The sequence below is a fragment of the Anthonomus grandis genome, chromosome 2 (genome assembly GCF_022605725.1).
Source record: "Anthonomus grandis grandis chromosome 2, icAntGran1.3, whole genome shotgun sequence".
Lineage (NCBI taxonomy): Eukaryota > Metazoa > Arthropoda > Insecta > Coleoptera > Curculionidae > Anthonomus > Anthonomus grandis.
In genome coordinates this window covers 36,502,785-36,516,680 of record NC_065547.1, presented here as the reverse complement: position 1 = coordinate 36,516,680, position 13,896 = coordinate 36,502,785, and the positions used below count along the sequence as shown (strand labels likewise).

At 32.2% G+C, this 13,896-nt stretch overlaps 1 protein-coding gene across 3 annotated transcripts in view; it reads right to left on the bottom strand.

Annotated features, from left to right (window-relative positions):
• LOC126748598 (CLIP-associating protein 1-A) overlaps positions 1 to 13,896 on the bottom strand; it is a 77,258-nt gene that overhangs the window by 17,204 nt on the left and 46,158 nt on the right. For 2 of the 3 annotated variants that reach the window (XM_050457945.1, XM_050457962.1), the window contains 3 exons: positions 10,590 to 11,225; positions 6,965 to 7,178; positions 6,667 to 6,885 (listed from right to left, as the gene is read on the bottom strand). In XM_050457945.1, coding sequence (XP_050313902.1) covers positions 6,667 to 6,885; positions 6,965 to 7,178; positions 10,590 to 11,225 — 1,069 coding nt within the window. The remainder of the gene's footprint in view (positions 1 to 6,666; positions 6,886 to 6,964; positions 7,179 to 10,589; positions 11,226 to 13,896) is intronic. The other variant, XM_050457954.1, reaches the window with a different exon arrangement.

Below are 13,896 nucleotides of genomic sequence, written 5' to 3'. Positions count from 1 at the left end.
TAAAATATTCACGATAATAATTAAACAAGCATATTAAAAATATTTATCATTTTATTATTATTACATTAAGTGTTCATTCCTCCGTTTTGTTCAAAACATAAATTAATACGTTCCTGAAAACTTCTTTCTACTTCATGTAGCATTTGTGCAGTTACTTGAGCAAACGCATCCCGTATTCTCTGCTCTATATCTACTGCCGTTGGATTTCTACTATAAACAATTTCTTTTACAAAACCCCATAAAAAAAAATCTAATTTTGTTAGGTCAGGTGATCTGGCTGGCCAATTAATAGGTCCATTCCTTTCAATCCATTTTTCTTCAAAGGTTACATTTAAATATTCAGTGACATTTCGAGAAAAATGTGGAGGAGCTCCGTCCTGTTGAAACTACATTCGGTTTCTAGTAATTAATGGAACATTTGCAAGTAATCTAGGCAGTTCATTTTGTAAAAATTGAAGGTACATTTCTCCATTGAGATGACCATTAAAAAAATAGGGACCGATAATGGTGCTTCCAATAATTCCACCCCACACATTTAATGACCACCTATGCTGGTAGTCGATCTGCCGCATAAAATGGGGGTTTTCGGATGAATATGAAATGTTGCCTCATCCATAAATAGGACATTATTAAAAAACGTGGGGTAGTTTTGTAATTTATTTCTGCTCCAAGTCCAAAATTCAATTCGGTTTTGTATATTCCATCTTATAACACATCTAACTCTTGCTCCTGATTAGTAACAGGCCTAATTCTATCTTGCTAGGGATAACAAACACTCCCTGTCTCCACAAATCTTGCTAGTAACCTTCTAAAAGATTTTTCTTCTGGACAGATTCCCCCAACACAAATATCATGTCAACAAGTTCGTCTTTGCTAAAATGCATTTTATAAGTATACAATTTTCGTTCAGATTTTTCTGAAACACAACTCCAAATTTCTTTTACAAACAAAGTTACGTTAATTCAAATAACTGAATACTTAAGCTGATAATACACATACAAAAATGATATTCTCACCAAAATGTCAAAAATTTATTTAGAGAAACAGGTGAAATATTTTACTTGGCAACAAAAAAGGTATTAAAATACCTATTTTGTTAAGAATGCAGATTTTCTGGTTCTTATTTAAACATTTTATTATCTACGGATAATTATCGTGAATATTTTAAAAACGACTAAAGATAGCTGATATGTTTACATAATAAAAAATGTTCATGTATTAAATCTTCATTAAATGGATAAATAATATACAGGGTGTTCCATAAAAAAAAGCGAGAAATGGAGCTTTGAAATTCGTAAAATATGATTGCTAACTACGAACACCCTGTATATGACAGAAGGAAACAATTTAAGTCAAAGTAATTCTCCATTCTTCTAGAATCCCAAGTAAGTCGAATATTGACATTGAATTAACATTTCTAGTATCAAGATGAAATTAAAAGATGTAATGATTTTTAGATTTAAAAAAAAAAATTATTGCAGTCAAACTGCGCATGACAAAGTAGCCATATTTAGCGCGTATACTAGGTAGCCTAAGGGGGTCTTAAAAATAAAATAAAAAGAATGATATTCCATTTAAAAAAAATGCTGCTCATATCGCCCTACTTTTTTGAAGCACCCTGTATACTTCAAAATATTTTCCAGATACGCGCTATCAGGTCCCAAAAATTTTTTAAAAGGTTAGAAAATATTAACCTAATTTTTTTAGGCTTTATGGAAGACCGACGCACTGTTGCAGGACCCTGTATATTTAAACTTAACTATGTCTTGCTCTATGAAATCTGACGTAACATATAGTTGGTAACAACGTATACGTAGAAACGCTCAATATAAAAGTTATAGTTTTAAAATATAGTCACATAAAAAAATTATGCTTCTTAACAGAACAAAAAAGAAGGTTTTCGCTTTAAAATGATGTTTTTTAATGCATTAAAACATATAAGATCTCATTACACTCATGAAAGTATTCCATAAAAGAAAAGACATCGGAAAACACATCGCAAAACTGATAAAGATATATTTTATTTATGTTTAAATTTGTATGGGTTAAAAGGACCCATTGGACAAGTTTCATAAAAAAAGGAAATTTTAAAAAAGAGAAAAGAAGAGAATGCCGCCTATCAGTGGCGGCTCCTTCTTAGGGTCAATTGGTCAATGACTCCCCTAAAATAATCTCATAAAAATACCAATTTTATTATATATTTAAAAATATATTTTATCTAAAACTTCACTGTGAATTATAAAATTATATTATATAAATATATTACTAACGTCGCGCCTCGCGCTCATCAGTTCTATTCAAATCCTTTGGAGAGTTTTGGGAGCATTTTCATATTTTTAACATTCGATTTTTTTATTCTTTTTCACAACAAAAAACTTAGTTTGTAGAGGTTTGTGAACATCATAAATCGATTTAGTTATTCATTCAGTTCTTTTTTTTCTTTAACTTTTTTATTAACAATGTTTTTTATTCTAAAAAGTTTGTTGATTAGTCTTAAAGTATATATATTATTATTAGTAAGCAAATAAAAGAAAATTTTAAAGAGTAATTTTTGAGCTGTTACAATATACAACACTAAAAAAAATATTCAGTGGATTAAGAAAAATATATATTGTATGAAAAATTGGAAAATCGATTTGACATCATTGTCTGAAAGACGGTGAACTCAAACACCTCACCTATGGTTTGCAGCTAAGTTTATTCTAGGCATTCAATGTTCTAAATTTTGACACAATTCAAGTAACTCAAAATAAAATCTTGAATATGTTTAAGGGGGCGTAGTCGCGCTCAGTTGCCGTTTTTCCGACGTCTAATCCGCTCTCGTGATTCGTCACTTTTTAAATCTTTCAAACTGTATTTCAAAGTTCAAGCAGTTTTTAAAGGATGGTGCCACAAGCAAATCCGAACAAAGTGTGGTTAGTTTGTTTGTTTATTTTGAATCTTATGAAATTGCAGTTCCTAAAGTTTTTAATTTACAAAAATAAAATTTTGATGTCATTTTATTGTCATAAGATTTACCCAAGTGTACAAAAATTGTGGGTTGCAACGCTAATTGTGAATTTTTATGGAAAATATAAACTAAAACTTGTTTATTTAGCAAATTTCGATATTTGTTATTTGTGAAAAACTGGTGCAAGGACCAAAGTATCCGGATTAGTAGCAGAAAAATACAGAACAAATATGTGTGAACTTTAATGATGTTATTGATAGTGAATTCGGCATGCCAAGTCAAGCAAAATTTTGACTCAGCAAGTGCACATTATTGTTAAAGGTTAGTCTTGAGAGCATTATTACCACAAATGTAAACTAAGCAACAAATGATGCAGTAAAATGTACTTTATGTATTATTGGAAGTGTGTGTTTCTACATATATTTTTCGGCTTGATGATTTTTATTTATTTATTTATTTACACAAATCAAAATCCAGAAAAAATGTATTACAATTAAAATTACAATAATAAAACCCATCCAGTAACTGTATAATAAGATAAGATAATCCACAATAAAAGGAAAAATACATCAAGCGTTAAGCACTAAGTAAAACTAACAAATACAAAGCAACTTTAACAGAAGCACATTATAAACATGAAAAACAATACACCTAAAAAGCCATAGTGGAGTGAAAAAATTCCTCGGATGAGTAAAAAGGGTTATTAATTAGGAAATCTTTAACTTTATTTTACGTCATACCTATGTACAAAGATTTAGTTTGCCTAACTCTATATTAAAAATGGCCCCATTGTCTTAGAAAAAAAAAATATTACTTTTACTAAATAAAATTGTTATTGCTTTTGTACTGAAAAAATCAAGGAGAAATAAATAAAATATATAAATAATCCCTAGTCGGTTTATTAATCGTTCTAAAACCATTCTAATGCATAATATTTAAATAATTCACCCCATTTGTATCATGCAAATTCAAAATATCAAAGTTTCAATCTCCTACAAAAAATTCTAGTTTTTGACTTATAATTCCTGCAAAAAGTCTTGTTTATCTGTTGAAGGTAGTCTACAAATACCAGTTACACCTATAATACTAGTTAATTAGCAAGCTCAATTTTGTGAATTAAATTTGGTGTTATATTTTGGAGGCTATACGACGAACAGTTATCGTAGTCTATTTTAGATTATATATTTTCTTAGTACATGGATCATATGGATATAATTATTTTTGTAAAACTGAATTTACAATGACTACGATTAATTCTCTATTTTTCCGGTATAAATTATCTTTATTTAATAAAGCCCTGCCTATATGCGAAAAAAACTCTTTAACCCTTAAATGCATTATGTTGTAAAAATGCTACAAACCTATTTCACCTATCCTAAACTGCCAACAAAACATTTTATTTCGCGAGTGTATATCGTTGCATATTTACAACAGTATCTTAAAGAGTGTAATACAAAGAATTACTCATAGATGATGCTACATACTGATATTTAGAAATAATATTCTTAGTTGTCGCCTGCTGTTCAGTGTTGTGGTTGTAATATATTTTGTTCTTGCTAGATGCAAAAAAATATAGTTTTGTGGACGTTGTGCATATATGCAACATTGTGCATTTAGCGCGTTTGACATATAAAATGAGCTGAAATCGAGTTATAAGGAGTTGCAGTCCACATGGGAAAACTGGTCAGATAGTGAAGATGGAATGGATATTTCAGATACTAACAGCGAAGCAGGCTCAAATTACATTTTGAGTGATTCAGATGAAGACAATGAGTATCAAGAAGATCTAAGGGTATTTGAGGAGGAATTAGGTGATGAAGTGCAAATGAAGGCGATGGACGACGAGGTTGAAATGAGTGTCAGGTCGGGCCTTCTAATAAAATAAAGAATTATTTCAAAACAGGTACAAAGAAAAACGTCGAAAGAAACGTAACTGGGAAGCAGCACAATTTTTACTTAAACGATCGAATTAGTATTTCATGGCGACGAAGTCCTTTCTCTGGAAGTAATGGCGTTGGAGACTCCATACAGTTTTTTAAAATATTTTTAGAATGATGAACTAATCGATAAAATCGTCAACGAAACCAATTTATATTGCGTTCAAAAGAACCCAAACAACCAATTTAGCTTTTTTGCCACTGACAAGGAACTTTATTGGTTAGTCTCGAGAGCATTATCTATTATTATACGTCTATAGTAAACTTGCCAAATGTACGATCATACTGGAATACGGATATAGGTTGACGTTCGAAATGTCATGCCTATATAAATAAATTTGAAAAAGTTGCGACCACTTATTGAACACCTAAATAAAAAAATTTCAAGCATCCCTCTGGAACCAGCCCTATCTGTAGATGAGCAAATGTGTTGAACTAAAGTGCGACACTTCATGAAGCAGTATATGCCCATGAAATCTCACAAATGAGGTTTTAAACTTTTTGTCTTGGTGGGTGTAAGTGGATTTGCCTACCAATTTGAAAATTATTCTAGGAGTAAAAATCATCAAACAAGAACGGACGGTGAACCTGATATTGGAGCGTCTGTAAATCTTGTAATTCATTTATCTTAGATTATACCTACTATGCAGAATTATATACTATATTGAGATAATTATTACACTACTCTAGAGCTAATGGTATATCTTGCTAAAAGGGGGATATATTCTCTTGGAACTGTTCGTCGTAATAGAATTCCAGATTGTAAACCACCAACCGATAATCAACTAATAAAGGAAAAGCGTGGTAGCTTACCATCGATGGGGTTGAATTGTCCCCTGTTATTTGGAAGGACAATAGATGCGTTTCTCTACTGTCAACTTATGATAGCCGGCAGCCTCTTGGTACTGTCAAAAGATGCAAGTAAGAATGCAAAGACATTGAAATCGAGTGCCCCAATATTATTCGCGAATACAATCGTTACATGGCAGGGGTTGACCTAATGGACAGCTTTATAGGAAGATATCGAATAAAAGAGTAGAAAATGGAATTTACGAGTTTTTGACCATTTCTTAAATTTAATTCTGGTAAATGCATGGCTTTTATATAAAAAGGTTATAAACGTAAAAGGAAAACTGTCGGAAATACTACAACAATCAAAATTTAGAAGCATAGTTACTAACTGTCTTAGTAATGTGAAAAAATATACGGTCAAGAGAGGTAGACCATCAAGTTCATTAGATCGGGAAAGCTAAGATACAGCGAGGAAATGCCCAGCACGTACCACCGAAAGACATTCGATGTCATCAAGTCTCTCGTTGCCCAGTTTTTTCCGAAAAAAACCAGATGCAAACTTTCTGGTTGTAACGGATACACCGACATCGCGTGCAATAAATGTGGAGTGGTATTATGCTTAAAAAAAAAATTAAAATTGTTTTAAAAGATTTCATGAAAAAATAATCTAATTTGTCTGTAAATGCACAATATTGCAAAATTGCAACAATAAAATATTTGGAGAAAAAAAAACTAATTTAAAAAAAAATGTTTTAATTATTTTTTCCAGCTTTCTAACCATGTTTTAAGCCTTTAAAAAAGTTATGCATTTAAGGGTTAAGTTACCCCTTATGACGGACATAATTGTGTGAAAAGTTCCTTTGGCACCTAGTATGTATAGTATTTACAAATTTCTTTCATTGTCTTGTGTCCTATTAATTTAAAGAATTACATTCTTATTGTGCTAACTAATACATTTTTCATATTATTTTCTAAAAAGCCTCTTACCTAAACTTCTACACCCATTAGAATCAGTCTCACTAATCCCATTCACACTGTTATAAGGCATCGAGCTCGGACCCGAACGTAAATGAAAATGTCTCAATGATAAATCCTCCATTTTCTCTTCAATATTTGCTATGTCAGTTCTCATATCGCTCCCAGCTGATATTTGTGATATGCCTGAGTCTTGTGACGTCGTATCTCTGTCCCGGTCCAGTTTAGGTCCTAAAAAAGTAATAAATTTACAAGAAAGCATACGCACAAAACATGAACACATTTTTTTAGATTCCACTGGATTACTTACTTGACTTACCTAAGGTTTCGAAACTATAGTTCTGAATTTCGGCAGTCGTTCTCCTGAGACTCTTATAAACATCATCTTGGTCACTGAACGGGGGAGAACCGGGAGACAAAGGTTTTGGGCTCATCGAAGCCTGAATTGGGCTGCCGGGATCGCTACCTGTAGATGTTTTCCTCATATGGTTATGTACGATATTGGAAGCTATATCTTGTTGTTCCTGAAAATAGAGAAATTATTTACTTCAGAAAATATTTGTGGTCCTATCCTTCTTTATACCCAACACGGGGGAGATATAAAACTCACAACCTGCACCAAAACAAGACTGTACACAAACAAATACCTTTGTATGCAATCGTAAACAACCATCATGTTTACCACTCGAGCACACCATACTAGTGAGTTAAAAAATAGGAGCTCAACTGTTCTCTAAACAAATACAACCTAAATCCTGACTTAAACTAACTTAAATTATGAAGTAGTAAATTATGAAATCATTGTTTGGCACGGAATTACATGTTTTAATCGCATTATAAGTAAAGGTACCTATTCACGTTCAGGCGGCCGGGAGTCCTTGGACGGTCCGGCCTGCCTGTCCGGCTATTATCGTCGCTCTCTACACACGTACAGTTTGTTGCTAGGGTTTCTGTCGACAGTTTTCTATCCGATGCGATATTTGCCGGACGTTTGGTTTAAATTCAGTACACACATTCAGTTAATGATCGACGACATGTCACAAGAATACGCTGCAGCTATTGTCATTATATTATATTGTCACAAGAACGAAAGAAAAGGGCAAAAAAGAAAATGTGGGTGAAGGAGTGGTTAAAAAAACGTAGTTCCTTATCACATTTTGAACTTATACGAGAACTGCGGCAAACAAGCGACAGTGATTTAAAAAATTCCCTTAGAATGGACAATGACTGTTTTCAATACTTATTAAATTTGGTTAAGCCGTATATTACAAAAAAGACACAATAATGCGACAAGCAATCAGCGCTGAAGAAAGATTGTTAGGACTTTAAGATATTCAGCAACAGGCCGCAGCATGGAAGATCTAAAATTTACGGCAATTATTTCGCCCTAAGCGTTGGGAAAAATTATTCCAGAGACGTGCAATTCGTATAGTTAAACCCAGAAACAGTGGGTTTTACTATTTCAATCATAAGGAATATTTTAGTATTGTTCTGATGGCCCTTGTAAATGCTAACTATAAATTTGTGTATGTAATCGTTGTTTGGTAGAGTATCGGATGGTGGTGTCTTCGAGTGCACCGATTTTCATGACAAACTATTGAATAAATCATTAAACTTGCCAGATAACCAAAATACAAGAGAAAATTTAAAATTTGTATTTGTAGCAGATGATGCGTTTGCATTGAACGAAAATATATTGAAATCATACCCTCAAAAAAATTTATCTCCGGAGCAGCCGAATTTTTAACTATCGTTTGAGCAGAGCAAGACGTGGAGAACGCTTTTGGGATTCTTGAAAACCGTTTCAGAGTCTTTCATAACGCAATAAATATGGATCCAAAAAAAATTGATTTTATCGTGCTTGCGTACTACACAATTTCCTACATAAAAATGTGCCGGAACTATTTTATTACTACCGGTAAACTATCTTGGCAAGATAATTTTTTGTAGTTATCGGTACCGAATTGGTAATTGTGTATTACTATTTATAACTATTTATTATAATTAAACAACATGGCTTTGTATTACGTGATTATAAAGAAAACATAAATATAGTGAAAGTGAATCAGTATCAACCTCACCGCATTTTCATTAATTTCCTCATCGTTATACATTTCTTCTTGTTGTAGATCACTGTCTGAAGAAATAGTTGTTCGACACTTTTCGTGCTCAACAGTAAATAAAAGACTATCATAATACCACAACAATGGCTTATACAAACCATCTGGAGAAGAACTGCTTCTTTTCGATTGCTTCACTTTCTTCAGCTCTTTTTGAAAAGCACTTCTCATATTGTTTATTTTATTTTTTACAGAATCGACTGTAGCATGTTGATCCACTGTTTTCTGAAGTTGCAATAACTCCTCATATGCCTTATTTCTAAGTGCTCTATTAGCATATACTGCATCTATCACTTTCCATAAACATTTATGGGCACGGTACATTTCAATAAACTCCTTTGTAAAGTCTGGATTGTTAGCCATTACTTTATAAACGGGTAGAAATTTTAGTCTAGAGTAAAATCAGGCCGGCCGGCAAATAACGTCCACAAAACACTACACACTTGAGTTTTTAACAATTTGCAACGAAAGACAGGCCACGACCTGTCCCCCAACTGAACGTGTGTAGCGAGAACTGGCCGGCCGGCCGCCTGACCGTGAATGGGTACCTTAAAAGACTTCTTGTATGTTCTTGTATTATGTCGAGGAATAATATATTTAAATTTATTTCTGGTATTTATATCATGGACGCTCAAATTGGTTTTAAATTTATTTTTTAGAGATTTAGATATGAATTTTGAATTAGTAATTAAACCATGCATAAAAACACCCAAATGTTGAGTTCTACGATTTGACATATTTAACCAGTTTAACTCATCAGAATACATGTATTCTGCACCTTTTGAATACGATATTGTTCCGCTTGACGAAGATAAGGGCCATAAATAAAATCAGCATAGTTAAAGTGGGAAAGTACAAGAGTTTCACATAACATTGCCATTAACTTGGTACTTAAAAGGTTTCTATTAGAATATAGTTGTTTAGGCGATACATATGACCTTTGTAGAAGTTGCTTAACATGATCGAAAAAGTAAGCTGACAATCAAGTAGAACACCCAGATTACGAGCAGAATTACAAAATGGTAATATTTGGTCATCTATTTTGATTGTAATATTATTTTTTAAATATTCGTTTTGATTTTGACGGATTCAGTTGAAGGCCGTGTTTTTTAGAAAGATCTTTTCGTTTGTATAATTCATGATTAATAGTTTCGTTATAAGTCTTTTGAAGAGAAGTGATAGTACATCTGAGTATCGTCAGCAAAAGCTTGTACCTTTCCGACATGAAGAGAGCTTATAAGTTCAGACGTGTAAATAATAAAAAAAATGGGACCAAGGATAGAGCCCTGAGGTACTCCTGATAATATGGCACTAGACTCCGAGTAAAACACCATTAACAAACACTTTTTGTGACCTGTTAGAGAAGTACGATGCGATGACAGTGAGTCGACGTCAAAACCGTAATATCTTAGCTTTGCCAACAAGTGTCGATGATTTATAGTGTCAAATGCCTTGAAGTAATCTAATAGTATAAGAATACTTTCAAGTCCATGATCCAGTGCCTCCATTATATCATCAGTTACCAAAGCCAAGGCGGAGGATGTGGAATACCCCTTGCGAAACCCGTTTTGCAATTCTAAGATCATACCATTATCATTTAAATATGAGTACATCTGGCTGCATAAAATTTTCTCCATTATTTTCGAAATGGCAGGTAAAATTGTTATAATGCGTAAGTCATTAAAGGTCTCTGGTTTTTTTGATTTTGGTAAAGGTAAAATATATTAAGTATAATCGAAAAAGCAAGTGTAGTGACAGGTCAAACTTATTAATATAATAAAATAATGCGACATGAGTTTTAAAAAATGTTCTTACCTTAGGAAGCTCGGTAAGTAATAGAGTCACAGCCGGAGTGTTACAGTTCCAAATGGCGACCAAACAAACTTTAGCCGCTTGCCTGATCTCCATCGATTTGGCATCCTGAGTAAAAGCGATAATCTTCTTGAGCGCCTGCAAGGCATTCGGTGCCGTTGCGACCGCATTCGCTGCATCCGGATGACTACACAATGACGTCAGAAAATTTAACATAATAGTTTTTGATTTTGTATTTGGTGTTTGGGTTGCGTCCAATATAAACCGATACACGTTCGTTATCAATAATTCAATGCGGAAAATGTTTTTAAGTAAGTCCAGAGTGCTTAATAGCTTTGTAGCTGCCGAATTTAACGTTTCACCGCCGATTTTCAAAAAGACCCTTTGAAGAAGCACATATATCCAGTATTCAAGATCATCCTTGTGGACTTTGATGACCTCTTGAAGGGTATCGAGGAATACCCCCATACCTCGTGTATGCGAATCAGAGAACATCTTGGTGAAAATCTCGGTGAGGTATTTCAATTGGCCTTCTGTCAGTTTAACCTCGGTACTGAGGTAATACTGTAGCGACAGTAGGCCATCCTTACGTTCCTGCCATGTAGTGCTAGCACAAAGAGCCAAGATCTCGTTGATATCCTGTTGGCAAAAGGTATAACTTAGTTGAATTAGAATAGAAGTGGTAAGAAATTTACAAAGCGAACCCACATAAACATTGTTTGAGGCGTTTATATTTGCAAAAAAAAATTTAATCAAAAAAGCAGAGCTTTCGGTGTTAGTTAACTAGGTAAATTAGTATATTAATATACTAGAGAACTTTTAGGAACATTTTACATTTAAAAAATTATGTGCCTTTTCATTTAACTGTATTTTAGAATAAATAAAAGTGCTAAATGTTAAAAAGATGAAAGTAACTGGAAAAAAGTAACTAAAATATACTAAAAAACCTGCGGGTATTAAAGACAAAATAAACATGACAAAGAACTTCCCATTTTCAATTTCAAATAGATTACCCAATGTCTGAATAGAGTAAATCGCCGATAAAAGTGGCTCAGAATTAAAAATTTCCAATAAAATCTTGTAAAAGCAAGAACAAAAATAGTTGTCATGAATCTATTAAAATTCAACTGTGAATTAATAGCTTTTAATATATTTTTTACGTTAAACTTTTAAACCGTACAAAAATATAAACTTTTAAGTAATGTATAAAGTAGGAAAAATTATGAGAAAATTGTTTACACTGCATGTCAAGTTGCAAAAAAATAAAAGATATTTGATCGTTAAGATATTTTTAACTAATAAATCAAAAATCCTTTATAAGTTTTACTTTCATTAAAAATCCAAACGTCTTTAAAATAAGGCTTTTTTTATTCTCAAAATTGATTATTAAATGGACATAGTTATGCATAACGCGATCAAGCGCCAAATTCGTTTTTTTGGTGTTATTGTGTCATCTGACGGCCAAATACCATGTTTTCCTACGAAAAAAATCTCGAGCGTTAGAAATCTATAGTTAAGGATATATTTTAAATTAAACGCCAAACGGTTGATAACACTAATTACCGAAAAATAGGTAATGTATCGCGTGATATTTGTCAAATTTTGATCATTTTTCTCGCAGATGCACCGAACTTAGCTAGGAAATATCAACAGACGTTTCTTGAGTGATTTAATTTAAATTTTCAAAAAATCCTGACTGCTATTTTACTAAATCGCGCATATGAAATAAATTTAGAGGTAAGTAGATACCAAACTATCTAGTGCTACTATGAAATAGGGTAGTAATAGAACTTTTTAGATAATCGTTAGTTGTTACAAAGAAACTCTAGTTTTATTTGAAGTTATTCTTAGTTTTCTTAGTTTTCAAGGTATGCTATAGCTATGCAGTTGTAATTTGCTTAGCTTATTATGTTAGTAAATAAAGTGGTTTAGTTTTACTGTAATTTTGTTGTTTCTTTTACTTTAAAATAAAAAGTGCTTTTACAGGATTTTCTAAAAGATCTGTAAGGGTTTAAATAGTTACTTTTCATTTTAAGTCGGTGTTTCTAACAAAATTTTCAGCTGTTCATAAACTACCTTCATGAAAAATAGGGCTGTCAGTCGAAATATATAGTCTAAAAAGAAAATACATGGCATTGCATAAACGCGCTATGCGACAAGTTTGGCGTGTGGTTCAATTTTGTAAAATAAAAAACCTAATAATAAGTAAAAAAGCATAGGTGAAAAGACTAGGTGATATTTTTTATCATAACTTCTAAAATTTATTACTTTTTGCTAAAAGCTTACATAGTATAATTTGAAATAGTGTCTTGGATATAGCTTGCAAAAATTAGATCTGTATTAGATTTTATCGATTTTTAAGGGTATTCAAAACTTAATTGTGTTTTCCCACAATTGTTATTCTGGTCGCGTTATGCATAACTACGTCCAAATGTGACTTTATCCCAAAATTGACTGATTATAATTCTCCAAATCCAGGAAAAAAGACTTAAAGAAATTGAGTATCTAGACTTGTTTTTTTCACCACAAGTGGTTAAACCGCTTCTAAAGGGAAGTGTTTATTCATATTATTATTGTTTGTATTTTTATGTATCCATATATCCATTTTGTACACGAATAAAACATATTTTTTACTTATTTTATTAATTCTTCCATCTTATTAATTTTTTCAATAACAGTTGGAAACACGATGATCTTGTGTGTGTTCGCATTCGATATACATACATATGCAGACATATTAAGGGTTTTTTTATTTAAATCATTATTATATTTACGAGCCATAATAATATAATCCGAGTATTATATAATTTAAAAACAATATAAGAAAATTAGAAAAGGAAAGAAGTCACTTATATTATTATTTTAAAAAAGCGATTCCTCAAAGGTTTTTTGGTGTATCTAAAATTTAATTTTATATTTAATAAGTCAAGAGGCAAAAAAAGGTGGTTCTGTCAAGTATAGAGTTTTCCTCGCTTCGTTTGGGTAGCAATTCACACAAACTTTCAATGTGTGTTATGAAAAAAGATTTAGCTTATAGCTAGAATAGCTTTCATTTTACGCGATGTAAGTCGAAATAGTGCGACCGTTATACAGTGGTTTTATTTCAAAACGATCCACTTTAATAACTTCTTAAAAAAAGAAACACGTCAATCTACATATACAGGGGGACGTTTAATTTTATATTTGACAAAGTTATATCAATCACCTCCTCACCTTCAGCTAACCTCACTTGTTTGAGAAAGTTTAAGGTCGATAACAGGTCCATTATTCACAGACATTTTAGGTCACTATTCGCTGGTACGTCAATGAA